Raw genomic sequence first — 27,325 nt, 5'->3', positions numbered from 1 at the left:
TAACTGCAGATTTAAGCTCCAAACGTTGGTAATAAAGGAGCTTCTCATAAACAGAAAAAAAACCTGACAGCTATTTCTTCTAATCACTTTTTGTACAAGAAGTTACACATATATTATTTCATCTTAAATTTATACCAAGAAAGAGAAAAAAAGGTAGTATTATTACAATTAAAGCAAATCTTCAAACTCTTAGATGTATTTTCTTTGCAACTAAGAACTCATTTTTTTCAGATGCAATAAATTTACAAGTAAAGGACATGCCAGTTGCACACTGCAGTGACAAATTCATTTGAAACAGAGGAAAGCATTCCTAGTGAATAATTTTGAATGGCGAAAAAAACCACAATATCTGTGTAAGTTTACATCTACATTCTTGAAGAAGTATCAGTCATGCTTCCTGCTCAAAACCATTTTCACATCTTTTATTTGGTTCCTTAAACTCAGAAGTCAAGCAGAGGTCAGAGTGATACGAAAGTACAGAGGCCCTACCTAAGTCACTGGTAAGAAGGGGATTAACCTCCTGTTTCCTCTTTTTCTCATACAAGCGCTAGAAGATAAGGAAGCAGATGTGTAGGCCAGCTGGGACTTCAGGAACACCACAATACTGCAGTGCTGGAACCTGAACAGACCAGGAAAAACACCGGAAACTGATTAAGAGTTAATTATGCAGGGGAAAAAACAAACCAAAACAAAACCAGTAAAGGTGACCAGTAACATGGCAGCTTGAGAAGCTTTTATAGATACTTGTTTGGCTAACTTTGTGGTAATAGACGGTTTAGTGTATACTTTATTGGGCTTGAGTAGCGTATAAAAAACTTTTACAGTTGCATTGAGACTCATTTTAAATTCTTTTTCCACTTTGTATCATGCCTCTTGTTACTTTCTAGCAGGGCAAGTCAGACTTCCTTGGCAAAACTCACAATACTTTTTCCCTTAGGAGCACAGTATTTAAAATACATTTGAAAGAGGCTGCTTTACACTACATGAAACCAAGAGAAGAACAATCCTTACAAGCTAATTTACATTTTAAAGCTTTTGTACTATCTTGTGTAGAAGCATCCAAGCATGTCAAGAAACACTGCAAATTACAGGATTGCATAATATAGCAGCATTTTACTCATGTAATAGTTTTGCATGAGGAATTACATGCCTACAGACTATATGAACCTCCCTTCAATACTCTATAACTTATCATTGGAGCCAAGCTGACAGAGAACCTGACACTTTGAGATAAAGAAATTTCCCTGCCCAAACAACCGTAATTAAGATCAACATTAAAAAAAGTGACACAAGACAGAAACAATTTGAAAGATAAATTTAAAAATATTAACTGCCTCAAAATGTTAGTGCCTACCAAGCAAAACCAGCATTTGAGAATGTGAGGACTTTCTAATTTATTTTTTGAAGAGTATCTACACATATGCATATGATATTCCTGTAAGAAAAAACAATAAGACTCCTTTAATACAATGGTACCTTTTTTCAGTTTGAAAGTGTAATTCATTTTTTAGATTAATGCAACAGAAATTATCTACCCTTGCTAAAAAAAAAAACCACAACTGAGCAGCCACTTTTGAGAGGGGTGTTTTTCAGACTTGGGGAAAATAATTAGAAAAAGCTCCAAGTGACAATCATTAGATGCATTTTTTTGCCGTGACCAGCACAGAGGTACCAGGAGCAAAACTTGTAAATAAAACACTAAAAAAATATATATATATATTACTTGAGTTACTCACAGATAACACACCAGAACCAGCCTCTCATTCTGTCCTGGGCCTTTCCTTTCAAATGGAGACAAGACTCACTACCCACTCCAGTAGTATTACCCATATTTTGTCAGATTTACTACTACTGTGCAGAGGTGCTACACCAGTCTTCACTTTTCAGACGGCATTATTGAGCACCAAAATAAAATTGATTGCATCTCAGTTGCTGGGTATAACTGGCAGGCTTCAGTCAGACTGACTGCTCCAGTTCCACCGAGTAAGCCACAACAATTTTCCAAGGCTTTTTTTCTTGTTTTGAATACAAACACCACCATGACTCAAAGACGGACGCATCAGAAACATTTACAGCTACCTGTTCAAAGCAGCCTTTCAGCTAGCGTGTGATATTCCCATTCACAGGACAGACTGCTTCAGACAATTAAATACCCTCCTCTTCTCCCAGGAGCAACACCCAAACCCCTAGACCTCCTTCCCACCTTGCAAGAGCAACCATCAACAGCAAGGATGACTTTTTCAATTACTGATGGACAGTCCTACAATGTGTTCTGAGTTTATTATGGTACAACACATTCTTGTTAGGAACACAGCAGCAAGCAGGAAGAAGTTGTACACATTTTGGACCCTTTTAAAAGTAGAAGGGATTTTAAGTAAGTCTGGGAAATTCTAGCACAATGAAGCCACTGAAAAGAATAGTCTAAAATTGGAATCACAACAGTATCTTAATTAGATGCTACAAGCTTATTGTCTTTAATACGTACCATATATAGAAAAACATGAAAGCAGTATCATTTTTTGTTAGGTGAAGCTTTTATCTTGTACCATAGATTACCTACTCATCTCGTGCTACAGTACTAGTAGGAATACAAAGGATTACAGGATAAGAGCGAGATGCATTCTGAATTCCTGTTAATAAGAAAGAAAAAACCTCACGCCTAACTGTTGTTTTTTTACTTTTATTGAAAAACATTAAAACAAAAAATGATCAAGGCCAGTTTTACAATAAATTTAAGACATACAGCATGGCTTACCTGCTATTTAGATTTAGTGCAGGAACCTTATTCCAATATTTTTCTCATGCAATTGCTGGATTTAAAAAAGTCACATTCTCATTTAACATTAAAATGGATTATTAATAATACTTCCTAAGGTTTTAACCTTAAAATCTGGGTTAAAAAGTCAATTTTCAAAGGTTAAAAACATTTACACAGCAAGATTCTCTCTCTTCACAGACCACCTAATAGCTTCCTGGGTCTGATAGCTGGTAGAAATAGACTACATAGCTCACTTTTCCTTTTCGTTATTCTAACCTGAGAAATTTCTTAAATGCTTCTTACTGGGATTTCATATTTGGCAACATCACTTCAGTTACATAGCAAAGTATGATTTCTCATTCTTGTCTTTCACTATTTATACCAAAGACACTCTCACAAACAGGAATTACAGTAGCATAAATCTGCTTCTGTGAACAGTATGCCCGTTTGGCAAGTTAAACCTTGTTAGTAATATCACCAGAACACTAACCTCAGGATGCCAAGTTCCCATCGGTTGTGTAATTCCTAATATTGTGCGTTTTGAAAATATTTACTTTGGCATGTTATACTTTGCAGAGTAGAGAAGTTGATATTTTTTTTTGTGCTTACTTCCCTCCTCATAAAATCTATCTTTTTCCTCTTCCATTTATTCAAGCCCTTTCCCTTGCCATCAGTTATCTCCCTTTCTCATGGCTGCAACAGAAATAGGGACGTAAAGCACAGAAACACATTTAAAATGCGAGATCAAAAAAAGTTAGTGAACAGCAGACAATGTTCTTGTAAAACACCCTTAGGTGATGAATGAGCTTGTAAAAGGTAAGCCCCATAAATCTTTTAGTATAGTATTCAAGCCATTAATTTTAAAATTATAAGCTTACTTATATTGGATTTCCAATCTTCCAACATTCAATGCTTTTATTATATTTAAATGTGCTAGTCACCTCACACGTGCTCCCTATATATATAAAACCAACACTGTCTGAAGAAATTATTAAAACCTGCTTGAAACAAGCAGTTTAACTTCCAACAGAATAGAACTCCTTTTGCATTTTCAGTAAATCTGTGTGTTAAATAATTTTGGTTATTACAAACTGTTGCACTTCAGTTTCACCTGAACTTATCTGATTTTCAAGTGAACCATGATTTCTTCCTAGTTACTAGTCCTGTCCGCCAGACTAAAATTCAAGAGAATATATGAACTGAGATTTGTTTGCTTCATATTCTGCCTATTAAAAACCATGGTGCTGGCCTCAGAGATCAATGAAGTGTTTGATTTGAAAGGTACAGAAGTCACATATCTTAAGAAATGGCTGGATTTTTCTGTTTGTTTCTGTGTAACTCTGGTCATTACCGTACTAAAATTAATACAGAAATGTTTCAGATTCAATTACTACAAAATAAGATGTGGACAGACAACATACACAGCTGACACATGATGACCTTTTCATTCTACTGTAATATGTTTGCATTTTTGACCCCAAAAGATCAAATAGACTTTGGATTTTCTTAGAAGACACTCATAATACTATTTTTTAAAAAATTTTCCCATCCAATTAAAAAAATAGTGTTGAAAAACAAGGAGCTAATTTAACTGTTTTGATAATTCTCAGTCTCATACACATTTTTATTACTATACAAAGAAACTGTATTTTGCATATCAGCACTGAGTGCACTTTAAAAAGGAACCTCATTGAAATATTTCCAACAGGTCTTCATAGCACCATATAATCTGTTGTTGATTTAACTTTTAAGAATCGGACTCTTTGTGTGACTGCTTCTAAATAAAAATTATTACATTTTTATTTCCTCTAGCATTCTAAAAAAAAAAAAAACCTAGGCGTATATGTTATCCAGTTGCATGCATGTAAAAAATTAATTACTAGATACTCCCATTTTCACTTATTCTAGTCTCTGAAACCGAACCATGAATGGCTACATGATTCTGGAATGGCATGGTTTAGTTCAGTGGCAGAAAAATATTGAATGAAAATGTCTCTCACCCTTCATTGAATTTTGAAAGTCTCTTTTTGCAAGATTGGATGCTGCCCCTTCTATTAGAGCTCATTTTCAATTCATAATAGAGAAAATCAGTGACAAACACAAGAGGTTGAGTGCTGGCAAAACCACAGTACAACACAATAAGAATAGCAAGGGGACAAGGAAGCAAGAGGAAACCAAGGTACCCGGAACAAACTGGACATACACTAAATGCAGGACAGCATCTTAGGCCTACAGCAAATTTTACATTCTTTCAATACTTAGATTGCTCTGTTTTCAACTTATACACAATTCAGAATTTATTCAGAATTAAAGGAATACACAATGTGATTAAACATGAAGTACATGAACCATTCATACATTAACAAATGTATTGCTGCCATTGCTTTTTTCCACAGGTAAAGCTGAAGTGTGTCAGAATAGCATTTGATTGAAATAAAAGTAACACTGGTACTTTACCATTTTTGATAATTGTTACCTACAATAGTAAAATCAGTGACCATCTACTCAACATTGCAAGAGGCTTGTTTTCCAAATAGGAGTTCCAGTAAGCGGAAGTACAAATGAGATCAGTTTGAATACATGATGAAGGTTTTTAAACTGCATATTTCTGAAGAAAGCGGTCAAATGCATCATAAATTGCTTGTCTAAAACAAGAAAAAAAAAGAAGATTATTTGTATAATTTAGGAAAGGCAGATATAAGTCGTGTATGTCCAAATTTACAAAGCTATCATCACTATTTCAAAACAGTATTCATTAAAAATGGAATATTAGGTATTCTTTTCTCCCTCACTTACTTCTGGGATCTCTCACTTCAATCCAGTAAATTCTTTATGCTTCAGGAATGAGTGGGACCATTTACCAACTTTATTATTAGTGCAGATGTTAATGGATTAGGAGCTTTCTACTCAAACATGTCAGGAGATGGGTCAAAGACACATGCATAAGTTATAATTTTTGAGTAAGTGTCATAACATAAGGCTGTAGTTTTAAATAGCAATATGTTAGTGGCTAGAATATCTTAACCAGGTAACTTGCTATTCTTTCTCATTGTTGCTTAGTCTTCCTAAATGGGATGCACACTCTTAATAATTCCTTTTATTTTGAAATAACAGCACAATTATTTAACTTTTTAAAACCAAGGAGCTGCATTTATAGAACTGTCTTCAGAAAGTCAATACCAAGTATTGCTAAGACAAAAAATCATGCAAGTACTACTGATACACAGTCAAGCTTTTAATTCTTATATTCAATTGTGTGGGGTTTTTTAAAGACAATGATTACAAAAGGAGAGCAGCTGCACAGTACAACATAAGTGGTCACCACCTATAAAAATATTTTCTAATGTCCAGTGAACAAACTAATGAAAAGCTCTTATAGGAAAACAAGAATGAGAAGGGTTATTCTCTTGCTATCAGGTCACTGAACAATCTGAGCCACATTTCACCTCATCTTTGCCCATAAAATGGAAACGCTGACATTCTTTTAAAATTATTTGAGATCCAATACCTTGTTCTTTAAAGCAGTATTTGGTATTTATTGTTTTGAAGTAATTATAGACTTGATTTTAAAAGAAGAAATATATGTCTCAAAATTATGGTTTTAAGCTCTCTATTATTTTTAAACTTACCTAAAGAGTCCCTGTTTGAAGAGGTAGGCACTGACATGACCTCCATCCAGATATCTGATTTCACATCCGGGCCAGATTTCCTGAAGACTGCGCACCCCAGTTCGAGGAATATACGCATCCTCCTTCGCTTGTACAACTATGATTAAACTTGGGTCAACTGGAACTAAAGAAAAACAAATCAAAATGTAATTTAAGCTAAGAAATAGAAACAATCCAGCTGAGATTTCTGCTGTAACGATGCCCTCTATTGCTAAAAAAAAAAAATTAAATCTAAGCTTTAATAAAAATATATTGGATGAAGAGTCCAGCAGAATGTATCAGTTTTTTAATACCACAGTAGTGATGCCAGCAGTAGAAAAACAAACTAATCAATCTCCTTCCCTCCCTTAAAACAGAAAATTTCACAAGTTTTGGGGAAATGGCAGGAGAATTGTCTTTCCTCTTATCAACAGAAGTTTACAGGGTTTTTTCTGTCTACAGACAAAAAACTTGTATAGCTTTAAGGAAAGCACTTAACTGGTATCTGTCACAAAACATCCCTGACTAGCAGTGATCAGGGGCATTTTCCAAGTCAATAAATCTATGCTAGTGTAGAAATCTTGGGATTTTTTAACATTTATCAGTGAGTACTGAATGCCAGAATTCAAAAATGAGGTGGCACAGGATCTCAGTATCCAGAATGTTTTCAGATTCATAGACAACTCTGTCAGAAACCTCTCTGAAGTCAAAGCACTTTCTAAAACATGTTGAGACTGCACAGTTGACCCATTCTGTCGGAACGGACTGCCACAAAAGCAATTCCAAGCCCTCACTTCAGCAAAACACCTTCAATCAGCTCTAGGGATAAACTACATGTTTGCTCTGCCTGTAAGTGGGCCATTGAAAGGGATTTTTCTGGGACACCAAGAAACCCAGGTTCATCAGATCTAAGGCTCACTGAGCTACAGCTCCCTCTCTATGCTATGTCAGTCTTGGGAAACATTCTATTCACCAGACTGCATCATCCCAGAAGGACCTCTGTGCATTTTATTGGTCACACTTGTCTAAAAGGATCATTCAAGCTTGCTTCTCAGCTACATGGGCTATTTTCTATCTGAAGTCGATATCAGATCTCTGCTTTAGGGAATTTACTTGAAGCTGCTTGAAAAACCTTATTAGCAGCTTAATTAGATCTAGATATTAAATTACACCGAAGTTTTGTTTTTTTAAATAACACAAATTTGCACCGGCTTGTATCTGAAAGTAGCCACAGCAAGGGAGAGAAAAAATAAGCAAAGATACCAAAGGGCAAATTTTTAATTCACTTTATCACAGGTTGGTCACTAAGAAAAAACAGAAAAACAATTGGGCAATGGGGTGGTAAATATATATTACTGAATAAACCTCAAGATATTTTCATATTTCAGCTAGGATGCCAGTAGGTCTACAAAATGGAGAACGAAGACACTTTCCTCCCCTAGTATTTATTCAGTTTTCCAAACCACACATTAAAACAAATACATACATACCTGAGAAGTTAGCTACATGGGTACATTCATCCATTACTCCTTTCATGAACCTTAAGGATTCTCTCTGTAAAGTGTCACTCTTTCTTATTTTATTTATCTTGTGTCCCTGTTGGCTTGATAAGTTTTTATTGCTATTACTACTGGTTGAAAATGTCTGATTTATGAACTGCATTTTAGGACCATCTTGTACTAAGAGTCTTTCTGATGAGGCACTTAGAGTACTTTTATTTGTGGCAAAGCTGTGAACGACTTCTTTAGATACAATCCTGTTTGAGGAATCAAGGTCGAACATTCTGGAAGTCACATCCACATCCTCCACACTGTCCACACCATCAGGGAAGTTTTTAACAAAATCTTGTCCCATCTTGAAAGAATCTGTCTAAACAACGACAACAGGTCATTAATTAAGGGTTTCTCCTTTAAACCAGTTGGTTAAACTTATTTTTAAGATCAACTCAATATTATTACCAAAAAAACCTCAAAAAAAACCCCAAACCAACAGCACTGCTCATAGTACTTGTTATTTTCAGCCTGCATATCACTCAATTAATTAAATCCTGATCATCATAACCTCTTGATAATTTAATTCCACATAATTATACATGGTAGCTTATGAGACAAGAGTTTGTCTGGTTTAAACTCCATATTAAACTCTGAATTTATAATTGCAATCATTTAAGCTTAAATTTCTGGGCAAATAACTCATAAAAGCTATGCACTTCTCAGATATTTTTTTCCACTCTCAGAAGAGAAGTAATGTCTTTCTGGCAAAGTATTAAAAAATTAACACAGCAATTTTTAATAGACATGAAGAAACACAGGCAATATCAATAAAAATACGTGACTAAGTCTAATGTTAGGTTTAGGACTGAAAAATCTACCGCCTCTAAATGTTATACTAGGAAGACACAAGCTGAACATTTTGAAATGTTTCTTCTTTTCATTTTGTCTGCTCCATCCGTCTTCATGGTGTGTATTTTACCTAAGAACGGCAAGTGTCTAAGTCACTATCTCTGTCCCAGCCCGTCTTCTCCTGTCATAAGATATTTGAAAAAGGACTGTCACAAAGTAAAGATTCTTAGGAAAAAAGTTGTTTATCAGAATTGGGAGAAGGCAGTCTTGCAACACACAAAAAACTCTCAAACAGTTATCACTCCAATGTAGAGTAGAGCTGAGGCAACAAAACTCTCCTTGGGAAGAGTCTTTCAACCCTACTCAAACAAATCCAAGAAGAAAGAAAAAGAAATGTAGACAATAAATTATTTTTTGTAAGGAGCAAGAAGCTAATTCCAAAAGCTCTACCTCACATCATCTGCCTGTGCAATAAAAGCCTAAAGCTGAGGGAGGGCTACCATCACACATAGAAAAAGAAACAGAGAGACTTAGTACTCTAAACAACCTAGAAAAGTAATTTAATTTTGCTACATATGAAAAATATTCTACAGTATCGAATATTTGAAAAAAATGCTTCAAAGGGCAAGAAATCAGGGTTTTATATTTACAGGTCAGGCTACTGGCTTTCCAGACTACAAAGCTGGTTACAGGAAAATATTATCTAGAGTCTCAATGTTTTGATTGAATTTATTTTATGCTGCAGATTACATTAAGCATGGTCATGACAAAAACTTGTAGCAAGGGCTATACTTAACACACATTATATAACCAAAGTACTAGTTTCCGGTTTTCAGGTTTTCCTTCAAAGTTTAATTTTATCAAAAGTGTAAGGGGAAAAAAACCCAGCTAACATATTCTGGCTAACAATTGGTTAGTTTTACTAGAAGGAAAAAGAATTTACATGATTTGTTAGATTTGCATATGTAAATATTTGCAAATAGGGAAAATAAACTCTACTTACTCCACAGTATTCAAGCATTTGAATGATTTCTTCTTCGTAAACAGTTTGTGTATAATACTGTTTTTCCAACTCCCTCCAGTTCACTGCCTTGCTCAACACACCCTAAGATTATAAACACAAGCATCCAGTACACAAGTAAAACCGAGACATCATTCTAAAATAACAACATACAGAGAAAATCAATGTGTTTCTCTCTGTGACTTGATTTTTCCAGTGGACTTCTGCCCAAGTTTCCAGATAACCCTTAGAATTATTGGAATCAAAGCATAAGCATTCATGGTGTCCAAGCCAGTCTACTCATTCACCCACCCCAGCAGCAGCACTGAAAACAGGTCCCCCTCACGGTAGTAGCAGCATTATCACGCAACTATTAAAGCCAGGCTTTGAGCAGAAAAAGACCCATGTTTACACAGCTCGCATCCTCACCTTCCCACATTCAGACCAGGACCCCGATTGTTGTCCTACAAACCAGTGCGAGCCTCTCATTTAGTACATAACCCACTGCAGTAGCTCAACGCTACCTACCTTATCATGTGTCGGACATCCTGAGGCAGGAAGGGTGGGGTTTGCCACTAGTCGCTAACAGAAGCCAAAGGGTGATGAAATGCCCTAACTGAACAGGTGAACGTGGCCAAGCCAAACCTTTCAACTTACATATCTAATCACACTCAAGTATATTAACAAAAATATACATTAATTACCGTAGTAAAGACCGCAGAAGCTGTTGACCAGGAAAGACACGGAATCAATGGCAATGGTTTAGGCCAGTTTGTCACTGCCAGTGAAGCCATCTGGAATCAAATGCACTTATTACATATTTTAATATTGAATTCACAATATGGTAATAAAAAACATTCTCACCTTCAATTTATTTGTTTATACAGTATCAATCAAATACGCAGTGCCAAAACAGTTAAGGACGGTGGCAATTGGATATACTTTCACCTATTAAGAAGACAGAGGCTATTCTTCAGTGATTTGTCTATCAATATATATTACTCTGGACTAATTTCAAGGCTGAATGGGGTTTTGTTATAACTATAAAAATTCATGATGGAATATTTATTCTGACCTTTTAGTTGTTTAAAACCATGAAAAACATACATTAAGCCTTTTAATTAAACTCTTGCAAACTTATTTCAAAGCAAAGTGAAGGCAATCTATGAGAAGGACTATTTCAAATTCTATACTTTTTTAATTTGTACATTAGAAACAAAGTATGGAGAAGTAATTCAGTATGTTAAGTGGACTGATTTTCTGTCCTTAAAGTTTACATTAAAAAAAATTTTAAAAGAGCACAGAAATTCAACATTCAGAACTTCCCTACATGGTATGTTCTTGCCAACTTTTATTTTATTGCTCAAAACTGAACAAGCGTAAACCCCCCAAAACAAAATATCCTATGTCTGTGTCAGTTGTTCTAATAAATGGATTTATACAACTGAACTATAATTCTATTTATTTTTTAATAAAAAGTGATATGAACACCAGATATCCATGTTCTGATAGAAGAAAAAAAAAACAGATTTTCTGGCTTAGTTCCACCTCTCCCCATCAGTAGAATTGAATTAATGCTACTACATCCTGTTGTAAAACACAATCTAAAGATGATCAACATCAAATGTTATTTGTTTCCCTTGTTTTAAATTGTACGGGAACTCCTACAAGTCAGGACTAGCCAAAAATGTATTTTCCTGGACAAAAAAAAAAAAAAAAATTTCAAAAGATTTTCCAAACTCACTCTCTCAGATCTTGCCTCCTTCTATACCCATGTTATATGTGACAATTGGTATGGGTACAGTAGTCTGTTATTCCTATAGCATTTGCAGAGCATTTGAATTGTCCTGCATGGTTAGTGGTGCATATACCAATTTGGTAATTCCAATCCAACTCACAAATAAGACAAGGAGGACACTTTTAACAAAAAAGTTGTTGTTTCAATATTTATGTGAATCAAAGGTGCTTTGTACATTTACAATGTTTAGAGTTATAAAATTGTGCTTTGGGGCAAAATAATTTTCCTTTCCAACATTATTTACTTAGCTCCTAACAACAAACAAATAAGGATAAGCAAAATGAAGCTATCTTGTTTTAATAAGCTTTGTAGTAATGTCTGTTAATATGTCTCACAGACCAATGATTATCTGTAGAGACACAGGTAGTAATACTTTAAATGTCTATTAGTCTTTCAAGCATCTTACTAATACACTACTGTTTTAGTTTGAATATGCACAGTGTCATACACGAAATGTTATCCACGTCACCACAGAAATCTTCTCTAATCAATACCAATGATCAACGAAAAAAGATGAGTTGAGAACAGAACTGACACCAAAAATCATCTCAATTACAATACACCTACAAAGAGGAAGCATTTCGTACAATGCATTCAAACACAAAGTTTAAGCAAGAACAAAGGAGTAAAAGAAGGAGAACCAGCAATTGACAGTACAGACCTTCTTTCAGAAAACAATGCTCTCCCCCTTTCTTGTGGAAAAACCCCATAATTATGTGAGCTGCTTATATTAGTATTAAGCCTGTCAGATGGCTGACAAAGGTCTCTGATTTGTCAGTACTTATTGAGGATTATACCAACTCAGCACCACAGAACACAAAAATTGCCAACAATGTGTTTCTCATGACTCTAAATGTTTATTTTAAAGTATTTCTGAGAGGATCACTATAAAACAAATTATTTCCATATGCTAAATGATCAAATGAGAAGTTACAACAAAAATTACTGAACAGGAAATATAAAAAGCTTACATGTCCTCCCATGGATATTCCAGTCATCCCTAGCGGTCCATAGCCTTCTCTCTCTAGCCAGTGCAAAAGAGCTGCCGATTCTAGAACAAGAGCTCCTCCCATCACAAACAGGTCCGAGACATTTTTTAAACATGACCGTCTTTTCTCCCCAGAAAAGGAAAATATAGGATTTATTTTCTAAGATTAGATTTTGACAGTGCTCATCATTCTATGCATACTTTTATACAAAGCCTGATCACACTTCCACAGTATTTAGAAGCTGAACTCCTGTTGATTCAACAGGTGAAAAAACTAGTCTAGATTCTTTACCACTTGTACCTTTTCATCTAAATGAGGACTAGAAATAGACACCTTGCTAAGCTTCTAATATCTTCTTGAACATCACTGACAGCCTAGTCTTCTAGAAACAGATATTACCAACATTAGAATCTCATTAATAGTAATCTGCTGTCTTGTAAAGTTATAACAGATCTCTTAGAAATAGAATCAAAGTGATACAGTCCTAGACATACACTGTCCCATTGGCAGAAACAATTTTTTTTTTTTTTTTTTTTTTTTTTTTAGTGTTTACTTGTTTTACACATTGAAAAATTGCACACAACCTTTGAAGAGCAATCAGTATGTCAGCTTTGGAAGCACTCAGTGTCACTGTAAGACTGAAATTGTAAAGTCCGAAGTGTATCACTGTACTGAGAAATTCATGTAGTGAACTGCAAAGCTTTAAAACACAAGAAATAAAAAAGTAGAAATCTCTTCAGCTGAACCATCAGCAGGACTCTCAAAAAGTGTGGGGAAAAAAGAAAAAATAAGTATTTTACAGAGCAATTAATACACCTCTAATTTTGGGAGGAGGGCTGTGTATTTTCAGTATCACACAGTGAGGTTACAAGAGGCTACTGGCCGCTTCTGCCAGCATTTGATGACATTTGAGACACTCTGAAGCCCAAGGACAAAGCTCACTGTGCAAGTCACAGGAGAAATGCACATCCCTGCTGCAGACCAGTATTTACAGGCTGCTGTCATTCTTTCCTACAGCCTTGTTATGAGAGATTCCTCAGCCCTCTCCAGCTGCTTTAAACACTGTTACTAGCATATTAACTAAAACCACTGCTGCTGCTTTGCAACCTTGTATCGAAGACTGGCAATTACTAGTTGGAAGACTAGAAGCCCTCTCTATATTATGCATACACTAAGCTGTCAAGCTAGACAACTGAGAGTCAGAAATATCCTCACCAAATTATTTATTCTTCTGCATCAGTTCCTTAATAACTAGAAAAAACACAATGCATGTACTCCAGCACACACTCCCTCCTGTCACTTCCCTATAATCTCCCACTTCTAAATGCAGTAATAAACATATTTTTAAGCAGCTTTCCTATTAAAAAAACCCCAATTTTACACTCATTTTAGTTGGCAAATGTAATTAAATATTGTAAAAAGTGGTTCTTATGTCAAAATAAATAAAATTCAGCATCTGGTTTGAAAAAAAAAAAAACCAAAACTAGAAACTATTTTCAAATAAAAATTTCCTCCTTAAAGGCAATTTTTTTAAGCTTTTGGATTTAAGAAATCTAAATAAAACCTAGGAAATCTAAAATGGTGCAGTGTGAGATTGTACTCCTAGAGAAGTCCTCATAAAATGGACAGGTTTAAGAATTTCAGCTTCAAAATAAATCACCTTCTATGAGTCTTCTACTCATGTTAAATGTTCAAGTTCGGATTAAAAAGGATTAAAACACCAAATCATACTCGGACTTTAATAAATATTGGTACATTAAAAAACAACTTTGCCTCAGACACATATCCTATTGAATTCTGTTTATACTCCAGCAGTTCAGAAAACGTGAAAAGCAAAAAACAGGACTTCCTAATTAGGTTCCTAAATTCATGTTTAAAAACTGACTGAGGGAGCCAAGTCCTGAAAAATACTGAATTTCCACTGACTAATAAGCAAGAAACACCAGATTTAGTTACTTTTCTGATTGTAAATCCTTAAAATACCTTGGAAAAACAAAATCTTAGGAATTATAACAGGAAAATATACTATCTGAACAAAGTTAATCCACAGCTGACTGAAATATAATTGCAGCATTTGTACATGCACAGTTGTGAATCAGGAAAATAAACTGACACCTGCTTGCATTCACATAACTTGTTTGCATCTCACGCCATACTGCAATTCATCTTGTGCAGACTTCCCCGGTCATTGTGATCTCTTAACACAAAAAGATGACAAAGCAGCTTAGCAAAGGGTACACAATTTCACATCAGCAAGTTACACATGGTCCATTGGTCCATGCTTGGGATTTTTTTTTCTTAATAAGCTAGCAAAGTTTACACTACTTTGAGTTTCTTGAGAAAAAACCAAAAGTGGTATTTTGAAAAGACAGTATCTATGAATGTAATGGGAATACTTACAATTGATCCTTAGGTTTTCTACAGCCATGTAGAAGACTAAGTTAAAGAAAGTAAAACACACCAATATAATAACTGGCAATCAACATAAAAAATAAAGTAAAATAAAATAAATAATACACATAAATAGTACACTGAATAATTAAAATGCGGAACTTAAATTTCAAATGTTTCACTGGAATGAAATCAAGTTAAATGTAGTTTGATGATATAATTTGCAACAGAAGATTTTCGTTTTGTTAGGTATATGGGTAGGAAAAAAAGTGTAACCAGAGATCCTATTTAATAAAAGAGGGCAACAGTATTACAAAAGTTACTGATGACTTGATCACAGGACCAAACTTAACTTAAAAAAAAAAAAAAATCTTAAATGGTAGCCGTAAGTTTCTCAAAAGTATCTGAGGTACCAAAGGGTTGCATTTGAGAAGGCAGGAAAGGCAACTTTTTCTTCTGCCTTTAATGCATTCAGAAGTCACACAGTATGATGCAGAATGAATGCATTAGTTTTCACTCTGTCATGGCTAAAGGAATCATATCAGTACTTTGATCAGTACACAGATTCATATCAGAACTTTTACTCTAATGACTACAATAAGAAGCTGCAGAAGACATTAAAAAAAAATCAGAAAATAAATACTGGGTGTAAAAGTAGCGCATTACATTAACTGTGTTCCACATTGTGTTTCATGCAATGGTCATACTTTGTTTCTATCCACTGAAAAGTCCACTGGAAATTGATCCACAAAGCATTATAGATATTATGCCAGTGCGACAAGTCTTCTGCCTTCTGGAGAGAACATTGAGAATAAGTGTCTTGCTTTCCACAAAAGGATATAATAAGGGTTTTCTAGCAGTAGGGAAGCCATACAGGCTTCTTTAATCATCGGGCGTGCCATTAACGTGCGTCTCCTCCAGAAGTGCTAAAGAAAAGACGTACAAACATATATTAAGATAAAATCATAGAATCACAGAATGGTTTGTGTTGGAAGGGACCTCTAAGATCATTTAGTTCCAAACCCCCTGCTATGGGCAGGGACACCTTCCACTAGACCAGGTTGGTCAGAGCCCACCCAACCTGGCCTTGAACACTCCCAGGGTTGGGGCATCCACAGCTTCTCTGGGCAGCTTCATCACCCTCATGGTGAAGAAATTTGATTATTAATTTCTTGATAACAATCAATTTTACATCTTACATACTCACATGATCTCCCGTGCCTGCTAAATGAATGCACACAGGTCTGTGCTTGCTATTCCATCTTCTGGGTATGATGAACTGAAATCTATGAGAAACAAACACCTATTTTAGCAAAGTGAACATACATATTTACAAGCTGCGTCAGGGAAATTAATTAAAAAAAAGCCAGGATAAAGTATTCTCTTAAACCATACAGGCAAACTGCCAGCAATTCAGTAATATCATTTTTCATAAACACGTCCAGCAAAGAAAGGAATCTGAAAGTAGGACAGAACAAATGCCAAACAAGAAAAGAAGCCAAGCTGAAAGATCATGTTCCTAAAAAAGACCACTACCTCATCATCACAATGTAAATTTTGCAGAGTGGAGAAATGGAACTTCAGATGAAGAACAGCCTAAACACGTATGACTAGCTCTCCTAGGCAGCATTGCTATTTTTCTCCTGAGGGTACAACAGCTGAAATTGAATATTAAGATGAGCAATATACTTAAGTTTTAAAAAAATCAAAAACCCAACAAACAAATTACAAAACTATTTCATACACCAACATCAACCACTTAGTGTCTTCTGCTGCTACTGAAGTTATTTACAGTCTGACTACTGAGAAAAAAAAACCAAAACACTTCTGAGCCACTAGGCCACTAGTATTTTCCCCACAAGATGGAGCACTGTTACCTACAACAGTGATACACTTCAGAAAAAAATATTCACACATGGCACAAAGATCTTAAGGGAAATCTGTAAAGCATTTGAAAACTGTAACAATGCTGTCCAATGTAACAACTAGCATAACTTGATTACACACTGTAAGAAAACACTGATAAGGAAATAATCAGTATACTCTATTTTCCAGTATGGTACTAATTAGTCCAAAGTTAAGAGACAGTTTCTTTCTTTAACCAATGGAGAGGTGGAAGAGAACTGATATTTTGACTATCAGACTTGTTCTGACATTTCTTAGTGTTACATGTTTAAGTACACATAAAAACACCAATCAGCGATATTGATAAAATTGACAATGCTAGTATCAACTTAAAAATTAAACAGAAAAGTGTGTCATTTTAAGTTATTAAACAAAGCTTGACCAAAAAAAAAAAATCCATCAGGGAAGTTTAGCTGAAAACTAAAAGCAAACAGAAATTACATTGCCTTTCCAAACCCACTTCTCAACTGCAAAGCAGTGTTAGTGTGAAACCAACAAAAATGCCCCTAGTTATCTTCTGACTATCAGGGACCATCCTGCTTTCTGTGAGGATGCTTTTTTAAAAATTATTTTTGGCTTGCCAAGTCAGAAGAACACCAGATTATCTTCCCATAATTAAATGAATTTACTACTTCAGTACCTACACACTATTTTTGTATTCAATGCAAATGAAAGGCTGAAATAGTTCCTTCAAATACAATATAACATGCTTCTGTCATATAAACAGCTTCCTATGCTTACGCAGCTTTCCTGCTACGTGTAACACAAACTGCTGCCCTGGCTATACATAGTATCCTTCATTTCTGGCACCCTGCTCATTTGGGAAAAAACAAACCAACCAACCACCACGCACATCTCCCTGTCCCGAAAAATAAATTAAAAAAACACCCCAGGGTATTCCATAGCTTTGTGCAATATGATTTCTACACTCAAAAAAAAAAAAAAAACCCTCACAAAGTATATACTTTTCCAGAGAACTTTTTTTAAAATTTACACACAGATTAAACTATCACATGAATAAGATTTTCACTTTTGAGATCAAAATACATTTCAACATGTTAGTAAAGAAACCAGTTTGAAATATCTCACAGACAATTTTTATTACAATACATCAGTTTCACAATGAAACTACTTACAGACCATTCTTATTTCACTGCAGTACTAGTTTCAGAAAGGAAATACCACTTGTTTTTTCTTACCTTGCTACAAGAGATTCAACTGGCAAGATACCTGGGACATAATGAGCCAACGGGGAAATGAAATGCCCCTCAAGGATTTTACAGTCAGATTGCTCCTCAACCTATAGAGAACAGGACAACAGCAGTATATTTCATATCAGTGTTTAACTTGCTCTGAAAGCCAAATACCAAACACCAAACATCTCTTAAAGTAGAAGAATTTGTTACAAGATGAAAATGTACTTAAAAAAACAAAGCTAAGGTCTACTTCAAATAGAGGATGTTCCTATACACATATCAACACAATCAAAATATCTGTTTCAAACTTTTATTTCATTAAATGACCTTAAAGGAATGTAATGCTGTCCCATTTAAAATAACTTCAACAACACATACTAAATTTTGAGCTTTAAGATCTGACATCCCACCACCATCTAGTATATTAACGGGAAAAACAAACAAACAGACAAAACCACAAACCAAACAGTATCTGTACAGCCACTGCTTTATTCTTTCAGTTTTCCTTCCATCCTCTGCTAGCAACCAACATAACTGTTCATTTTCCCATCCCTTCCAACCCCATTTCACATTTTTGCCATTGCCTCCTAGTTCTATCCACATCAGGTTAATTAAAAAAAAAAAAAAACAAACAACAAAAAAACCCCAGAACACTGTTAAAGCATTTAGTTTGCCATAGCACTGCCCACCAGTACATTTATTTGACCTTAGAATTATTCTTCATTTCTGACTCTCTATTCACACTCCTAGACTGAAAAGTCTTCAGGGCAATATCTCACCTGTGAGCACAAGGTGTCCTTTCCCCAACCAAGAGTATTTAAGAACTCACACTATATTGATTTTTTTTTGCCTCTACAGCCTCACCACTTCCTCCCTCTCAGAAAACTTCTAATATTCTTTTCTTGATACAGGGCTAATAACACCTGTGAACACCTGTAATGTCACCTGTTAGAAAACCGGTGATCGGCAAAAGCTAACTGAATATTGTTAGAGGTACATTCACCACCCTACCTCTATGTACTCCCTAACCCAAGTCCCCGGTTGTCAATTCCAGCAGCAAGTCATGCTGTGATAACATCAAACGTCACGAAAATGTAGATTCACATAACATCAAGATTCAACTCTATCCTATAAAAGAAGCCTAGTAAGTACTACTTTGATTGTACCTTTATATACCATCAGGAAAATAAATCTAGTTAAACTGCATTGTCTCTTGCTTTTAAGTACCTTGTCAATGAACACTGGGTAATCTTTCGAAACCAGTGTCTGGCATTTTTCCCTGTTTCCAATAATCTTTCTGAATTCAAATATTCTGTTGAAATGAAACAAGTAGAGAAGTTAAACTTTTAATACATATATATAAAATATACATATACATAATTTCAGGAGCTAAAGTAAGCCACAAAGAAAATAAAAGTTATGAAGCCAGCTTTGCATTTACAGATTAATTAGCCTACCATAAACCAGGTATATAAAAACATTTTTAAGTTTAAAAAAAGGCTTAGGTACATTGCTTGCAGTTGCACAGCTTTTAAATAGTATTTACACCTGATATTTTGAAAACATTTTTCAGGGCCAAATTAAGACATAGAATCCTCCTACAGTTATACATTCTTGTAGGTACATTGAGGCAACAGAGAAGGAACAGGTGAAAAACAGGCCTGGATTGCCAGCATCTAAGTGTAGCTATCAATGACCTGAAGTCTAGCTGGAAACAAGTTTACTAGCAGCATTTAGTGAAGCTCATAAATGACACAAACTGGAGGGTGAGGTTAATAGCCAGTAAGTAGGGCTACAGTTCAGAGCAAGCTGGATAAGCTGGAGGAACAGGTCAACAAACATCTTAAAGCTCAACAACAGAAATGCAAAATCTTGCACCTAGGACAGAATAACTCCATGCAACAATATAGGCTTGAAACTTCCCACGCAGCTAGCACCTCTGTGGGAAAAGCCATGGGGTTTCTGGTTGACAGGAAACTCAACAAGGGTTAGCAGCACATCCTTGGAGCTAAGAAAAATCAACGGCACACCCTCTGCATTTAGCAAGAGGGCAGCCAGCAGGTCAAGGGAATGGGATTTGCATTGGCTGGGAAACAGAAGGCTAAGGGGGAAACGTAGTTGCTTTCTTCTGCTACTTAAATAGGCTGCAGAGCTGTACAGAGAAGATGTGACAAGACTCTTCTCAGAGGTATACATTGAGAGGACAAGAGGCAACAGTTCCGTGTTGCAACGTAAGTTACTACTGGAATACAGTGAAAGATTTTTTTTTTTTTTTTTCCACAATGGTAGTGGTTAAGCACTGGAAAAGTCTGCCCAGGGACTCTACGAATGATCTACATGCTCAAGGTACTTTCAAAACTCAAATGGATGAGGTGCCAAGTGACTTGAATCAGCTACAAAGTTAGCTTTGTTTCAAGCAGGGGTTTGGACTGGATGTCCTCAAGATGATCCTCTCAATCTTAAATGCTCTATGCTAAGACTAACTTGCTCATTCTTATGGTTGTAAATACACCCAAAGATGCTACCTGACCAACTAAACCAGCAGATTTGGGTGTAAAGTACAAAACAATAGTATAACAGGAGTGATCTGTCCACCTTCAGAACAACAAAGAAAACCAAGCCAAAGAGAAGAAAAGAAAATTCAGTTTATTACCACATTAAAAAAAAAAAAAAAAAAAAAGAAACCACACCACACCCTACTCTATAGCCTTTGCTTTTCTTACAAAGAACAGCAAGCACATTAAGTATTTCTGAGAAAACAAGGGTAAATGTACGAGACATGGGTATGGAGGTAGGCTAAATAGAGAGATGTTTTACTTGACACTAAATCCTCTAAAAGTAGTATATCTATGTATGTCCTCTGTAGTTGGGATACTGAAGGCTAAATCTTGTATGTGTTGAGGAATTTCAACACTTGCTAATGAGTTGAGGATAAAGCATTAGGATATCAAGCCATCACATCAAGGGTGTGCACATTACACATTACATCTATACAGCATAGTCTGCAATATGAATCAAACTCAATGCTTGAAGAGATTTAACCACTTCTTCTATTGGATCTTGACCGATCAGTTTAAAGAAAACAAAACAAAACAGCACTGTCACTGCTTCTGGTATGACAGGGCATATGCATACTAGGGAGTGGTACTCCCTCCTCCCAACAGCCAGTGCGAGGAGCCAGGAGGAGGTGGAACTCTTCCCTCTTCATCCTGGTGAACCCAGGCTGCTGGGGAACAGCTCATCTTCTTCCCATTCATGGGCAATATATAGACCAAGTTCTTCTTCCACTTTTCAGATCAGTAGGCCAGCAAACCTGCCTTGTTTCCGCAAAAGCTTTTGATCTCATGTGAGACTTTTGCCCACCCCCTTTTAAAAAGAAAGAGCTGGAGCCAATACCATTCTTACTATCAGCAATGTTTCTTTATTGCTGTTTGACATTAGCAAGAGAAAAGCCTAGTATTGCAACAGCTAATAGTAGAACTATAAAGCATTTGTGCTGAGGATGGGGGAGTGAAACTTCATCATATCTCACCAATAACTTACAAGTTATGACAGGGTTTTGATAATATTAAAATGTCTAATTTCAGATACATAATAGAATACAGAAATGCTGCAATCAAAACAAAAACCACATCTTTCGCTTAAACCAACAGAAGTAAACTAAACATTTTCAAAATCCAACACTCATTTTGCAGGGAAGTTTGCTACTTGCAGAAGAAAAATCAACTGAAGACAGACATATAAAGCAATCCAATTGCTATTTCAAGATGACATGCTGTGAATCTAACAAATGCTTCACTTGGACTTTAAAATATCACATTACTCCACTGCTATCCACAGTGAACAAAATTTTCGTTCAGTATTGTTTTGTTTGAAATTTTCTTTACTGATTTTCAAATACATAAGAATTAGGTTATTAAATGCAGAACATATTAAGTCACTTCATTTTCAAACTTAAGAAGTGCAAGTGCTCAGCTTCCGGGTGTTACTCTTAATAATAACTAATAAAAAAAATCAGCAAATTAAAAATGCAAGAGATAGTCTGAAAACAAGAAAGAAAATAGGTTTACTACTTAGAGCTATGAGAGAAATTTCTGATTATATCTTACACGTTTAAAGCTCATTATCATAAATAAGTTACAGAAAGGTAGCAAGATCCTCTTCAGTGTTACATAGAACAATTCCTCTGCAAAAATTCAGCAAGTTTTGTTCTTTGACACCACTCTTCAGACATAGTGCCTGAAATATGTTATTAGATATACTTAAGCAAAAAATGTAATTGGACACATATACATTCTCTCAAGAAGAGCCTCTTTAGACACAGAAGATTTAGCAAATCCCTTTAAAGACTTGTTTTAAATCCAGTTCGTCTCTTGGTATGGTGGCAAATGATTTCAAATGATTTCCTGAACAGAACAACCTTTAGCTTTTTTTGCCTTTTTCTTTTTTTTTCTTTTTTTTTTTTTTTAAATACAGGATAGTAACAATTGTTGGTACTTTAAGGTATTTTTTTAATATCAAGTACTGTTCATACTGTTATTTTTTAATAAGTCACCTTTTCAGATCCTCTGGCTTTCCCCATCCTCTGATGAAAAGTTTAGTAAGGAGAAGCCTTCTGTACAAGACATCTAATTTACTTACACCCATTAGCAGCAAACTGACATCTAGAAAAAAGAACAGATAAGAACAGGACAGTTAAAGGGGTTAACCTGAGTAGCAAGTTCATTGATTGCAACACAAAGTAGGTTCTTATTCTGGTATCTGTATTCATGAAAAGCCATATCATTTTAGTCCAAGAAGTTAACCTTGACATTCAGGTAAATTCATTTTAAGCAAAATGTGAATGAAGCTAATACAAACTCAAGCTTTTTTAGGAAAATGGAATTTAAGAATAGGAATTTAACATGCCTAATATAAACTGAAATTTATTACATAAATCGATGACAAGCCTACTAAAGAGGCACACAAGGTCAAAGTAGTACATCTTCAACCAGTCCTAACTCTATTTTACTTGAACAGACAAAAAAAAAAAAAAGACTGGCATTGACCTCTGTCCTGTCTACACAGCTATGATGGCAAAAACTTTTCAGTCAAAACGGGCTTTCGTAAACACATCTCTGAATGGAAGCTTGAGACAATATTTGGTTTTAAACTACTAGAAGACTATATCTCTAGCTATGTAATTATTCGTTTATATTAAAAAAAAGAAAAGTCTCTCTAGTCATTGATAAAGAGAAAGCTGATTTTTGTAAGCTTGTCTTCATTGGTATCTTAAGCACACATCCTAACCCTTATTTTATCCCTTTCTTTCCAATTTTTACCGACCCATCTCTTACAGTTTGGAAAACACAGCTCCCACTCCCTTCACAGAAGAAAAATCCTTAACAGTACCATTTATCTTTTAGCAAATACACTAGCTCAAATGCAGCTAAAGCCAACAAGATTTTAGGCAAGCTCAGTATTATTTTCAAAGTAGTACTTACTGAAGTGAACAGGGAGCCACTACTGTGCTCTTCCAATAAGGAAGGGAAAGAGAACTGTAATCTTGTTTCTTGTTAAAAAAAAGTAAAGGAAACTGAAGTCCAGGATCTGTGTATACCTACGAAAACAAGAGATTTAATAATCAGACTTGGTTAGTAAGTTACTTCAACTTTTTTCTTGTATTTCCAGATCACTCCATACTAAGTGGTTTAAATAAATTATACTATTTTTGAGTGTTTTGAAGTGGTTTTTTTCCCATTTTAATCCAAAGTTCATTTCTTTTGCCTCACTTTAATATAGTTATTCTTAAAATAAACTTATCAGAATACAACATGACAGAATTGTGTCAGATTAATAAATACACTCCTTTGCACTTCTAAAAATCCAATACTTAAGAATTGATACACAGAAAAAAACCCAAACCCTACAGTAAGTTACAATCAAAACAGAAATTATAGACAACTTAAGGTACTTGAATACTAGAACAAGCATCCTAAAAACCACAACAGTTCTGTGTTCAGTCATTACAGGACAGAAATAAATACCTGAAATCACCAGAGAGCCAAAGTGGGAACCTTCTATTTTAACACTGTAGTTTTTACTCTACCAGTCCCAAACAGCTGATTGCATAATCTTACTATTCTGATGCATATCTGCTTGGTCGAATAGAATCACAATCTCAATACAATCTCTTTCCTTGTCCACTCTGGAGATATTCACTGACCTCACATGCTGTTGGGCTGTCAGATGGGAAATGTTTGCCAGGCTCTGCAAGGTCTCTCCTCTGCTTTTTGGAGCAGGGAGACAGCTTGGTATTTTCCTGGTGCTAGAAGAGAACCAGGTGGTAGAGGGAGGGACAGCAATACAGAGTGCACTCTATGGGCTGGAAAGACACTTCAGAGTGAATGCACAGAGAACAATCTATACGGTCAAAAATGTACTAAAATTAGATTTGCAGTTCTATTGGTATACTGAATACCAGTCACTGTGAAAGGAAATTTTAACAAATATTTTGATGCCTAGAGAAGCAGCCTTGCACGTTTTGGTTTGCTTGGGGGTTTTGCTGGTTTTGTTGGTTTTTGTTTGGTTTTGTTGGTTTGTAGGGTTTTTTGGTGTTTGTTTTTAAATCCTCTCCAAAATAAAAGCCAAATAAGAGAAAAAACAATAAGATATTGATTTTGCTATGAGTTCTAAGGCTGGCATGATGAGCTGTTGCACCAAGGGAATGCCAAAACAAGTTCCTAGAAAAGTAAATTATATTTAAATGCAATATTGATTGAGGTGAAAGGGCTCGCTTATGCTGTATTTTATTGCATTGATTGAATAAAGACTTCAAAGCAATTCAGGATATTTCAATTAATCAGGTTCAAGATTAAAGCACTACTGGAAAGAGTACAGGAAACACTGAAAAAAAAATATTCCAAGTATGTGTCCCGGTTTTGTTAAAAACAAGACCAGTTCTCTTTCAGCTAAGTTCTTCTATGTAACTTCTATTTAGCTGCATGTTTTTAGAGACATTCACTCCGGAGCTGATAAGGTGAGCAATGGTATGCAGAAGAGGCCCAGGTTTAGATTTCTTACTATAGCAGCCAAAGTTACTGGAAATATTTGCACGTCCTATAAGTGGGAGGGGCATATTTGCATGGAGGGGCAAACAGAACAGGTGAGTAAAATTGACCAACGGAGTATTCCATCCCATCCACATCATACACCCTATAAAAGTGGGAGATCACGAGGGTCTTGCTCTCTTTGACCATGGCCAGCATCTGAAGAGGACCCTGCCTGTCAGCCCTGCAATGCCAGGCCTGGTTCCAGATGCTGCATCCCTCAATCCAGTTCCAATTTGCTGTGGAGTCCAGCCAAGGACCTCCGGGTGCCCACCCTGCAGCCACTGAAGCAGTGCTGGCAAGATTGGTTTTGTACATTTCGTATTATTTTCTCTATTTATTACTAGCACTAGTAAAGCATTTAAAAGTTTTTCAGCCTGCAAGTCTCTTTCCATTTTCCTCCTATTCCCTTTCCTTAGCGGGGAGAGTGGGGGGGTTAACGGAGAGCATCTGCCTCGGTTTATTGTAGCCCTGCAGTAAATGGTGACAGTATGTGATGTCTGTTGTATAGAACTTCTCAGAAATATTACTGAGACAAATTAAGGGTCATTCTCCCATTTTGTTTATCATCTTAGTAACAAAAAGGTTGGAAATGCTTCAGTCACTGCCCATCAGTGTCTACAAGGAATGACAATTACAAGTACTTTTATTGTCAGAAAAAAAATCCAGCTGCTGGAGGCTGAATATGTGTAACTTCACAGTAGAAGTAAAATGTTTATTTTAGCAGTGACAGTTTGAACTTGAGAAAATAATCAGCAAAGCTTGTTTCAGAACTAGACTGGATTTCCACCACCTGGTACCACATGTCACATCATGATCCCTTTGTAAGACAGGTCAGTTGGAAGCAATGACCTGACAAAGATGCTGCATAGTTGTGTGGGCCAAGAAACACTAGCTGTGTAACAAATATTCAATGAGTACATTGCTAACATGGTAAGCTTTACATGTTCTAAGTTGTGAAAAAAAGTTGTGACAGATACAAAGGCACATTGAGAAGTGATCCACTAAAAAACCCTCTACATTTGAAAACAGTATTTTCCACAGAAGACAAGGAAACCTAGAGATAAATTATAAACCAGGTTCTTGCTCTAGGAAGAGTGTTCTTCTTTGCTTCCAGAACCCTCATACTTAATACTAATTATATATTTTTTGTATTTTTATCCAGTGCACCCCTGGAAAGTACATAAAGACTTTATTATATACACAGACTACTGCTTCTACACACTAATAAGAAACAGCTCCAGTCAAGACATGAACCTGATAGAGCCAGGAATACATATTTATTTTAAGAGGCTGAGAGTCTTAACTTTTCCCTGTTCCATTACTAAAAACACTAAAACAACAAGAACAAAGACTCTCTTCCAATTAATATCGGGTCACACTTTTTATCTCTCCCTCTAGCAGAAGAGAGAAGAATCACTGAGCAGTCACACCAACAAGTCAAAAACAAGCCCCACAACAATTTCACTCGCTGGGATACAGAGGAGCCCGCGGATAAACAAAGGGGCCTAAGCCGGCAGCACTACGCCAAGCCGTTCCCTGCACTCGCTTTATCGGGCTACCAGCGGCTGGGGAGCCCAACCCCAACAGCTACGGGTCCAAAGTGCCGGGCTCCACAGGCGCTGCCCTGCAGGCAGCCCCCGCAAACTCACCGGGACTCGCGGACAGCCCGTCAGGCCACCTCGAGCGGGTCCCCGGCGCTCCCGCAGCCGCGGCGGGAAGCGGGGGGCGAGGCGCGAGCCACCCAGCGGCCCGTTAACGCCCCAAGCCCGGCGGGGACACGGCCGCCCGCGCCCCCACAGCCTCCGAGGGCTCACCGGGCACCGAGTCCGTCCCCCGAGGCAGGACAGCGCTCAGCAGACCACCCTGGGGCTGGCAGCACGGACGCGCCCGCACCGCCCCCGGACCGGACGCAGCCGTGGCGGTAAAGCCCCAGTGGGGTGCAGCTGCTCGTCAGCAGAGAGCCGCGCTGAGACCAACTGCCTCTACCTGGGTGGGCAGAAAGCGTCTTGTCCCTTCTCCTCCCGGCCACCCCACGAAGGTCACTCACCCGGCGATCCAGCGCTACGCCCGCCCGTGCTCGGGCACCACATGAGCTGGCGCGAAGGGGAGGAGGAGGAGGCGGAGGGAGAAGAGCGGGCCGGGCTCACGGCGCGCGGGCACACCTGCGCATGCGCTGGGCAGTCACGCGGGAGGCCGCTCGCCCCGCGC

The 27,325-nt window shown here is 36.6% G+C and overlaps 1 protein-coding gene across 1 annotated transcript; it reads right to left on the bottom strand.

Annotated features, from left to right (window-relative positions):
* Positions 1 to 496: 496 nt before the first annotated feature.
* On the bottom strand, positions 497 to 27,279 carry ABHD18 (abhydrolase domain containing 18). Its single transcript, XM_082051847.1, has 15 exons — positions 27,165 to 27,279; positions 23,510 to 23,625; positions 22,582 to 22,690; positions 19,254 to 19,338; positions 18,030 to 18,130; positions 16,133 to 16,211; positions 15,757 to 15,851; positions 14,935 to 14,952; positions 12,517 to 12,655; positions 10,452 to 10,541; positions 9,751 to 9,852; positions 7,896 to 8,274; positions 6,388 to 6,550; positions 2,486 to 5,403; positions 497 to 619 (listed from the first exon to the last, which is right to left on the bottom strand). Exons 3-14 carry the CDS (start codon positions 22,671 to 22,673, stop codon positions 5,352 to 5,354), a joined length of 1,395 nt encoding a protein of 464 aa, XP_081907973.1. The 5' UTR covers positions 22,674 to 22,690; positions 23,510 to 23,625; positions 27,165 to 27,279; the 3' UTR covers positions 497 to 619; positions 2,486 to 5,351.
* Positions 27,280 to 27,325: the final 46 nt, after the last annotated feature.

The sequence above is a fragment of the Streptopelia decaocto genome (genome assembly GCF_964273445.1).
Source record: "Streptopelia decaocto genome assembly, chromosome: 4".
NCBI lineage: Eukaryota > Metazoa > Chordata > Aves > Columbiformes > Columbidae > Streptopelia > Streptopelia decaocto.
The sequence above is the reverse complement of the archived record's forward strand: the minus strand, read 5'-3'. Positions and strand labels throughout refer to the sequence as shown.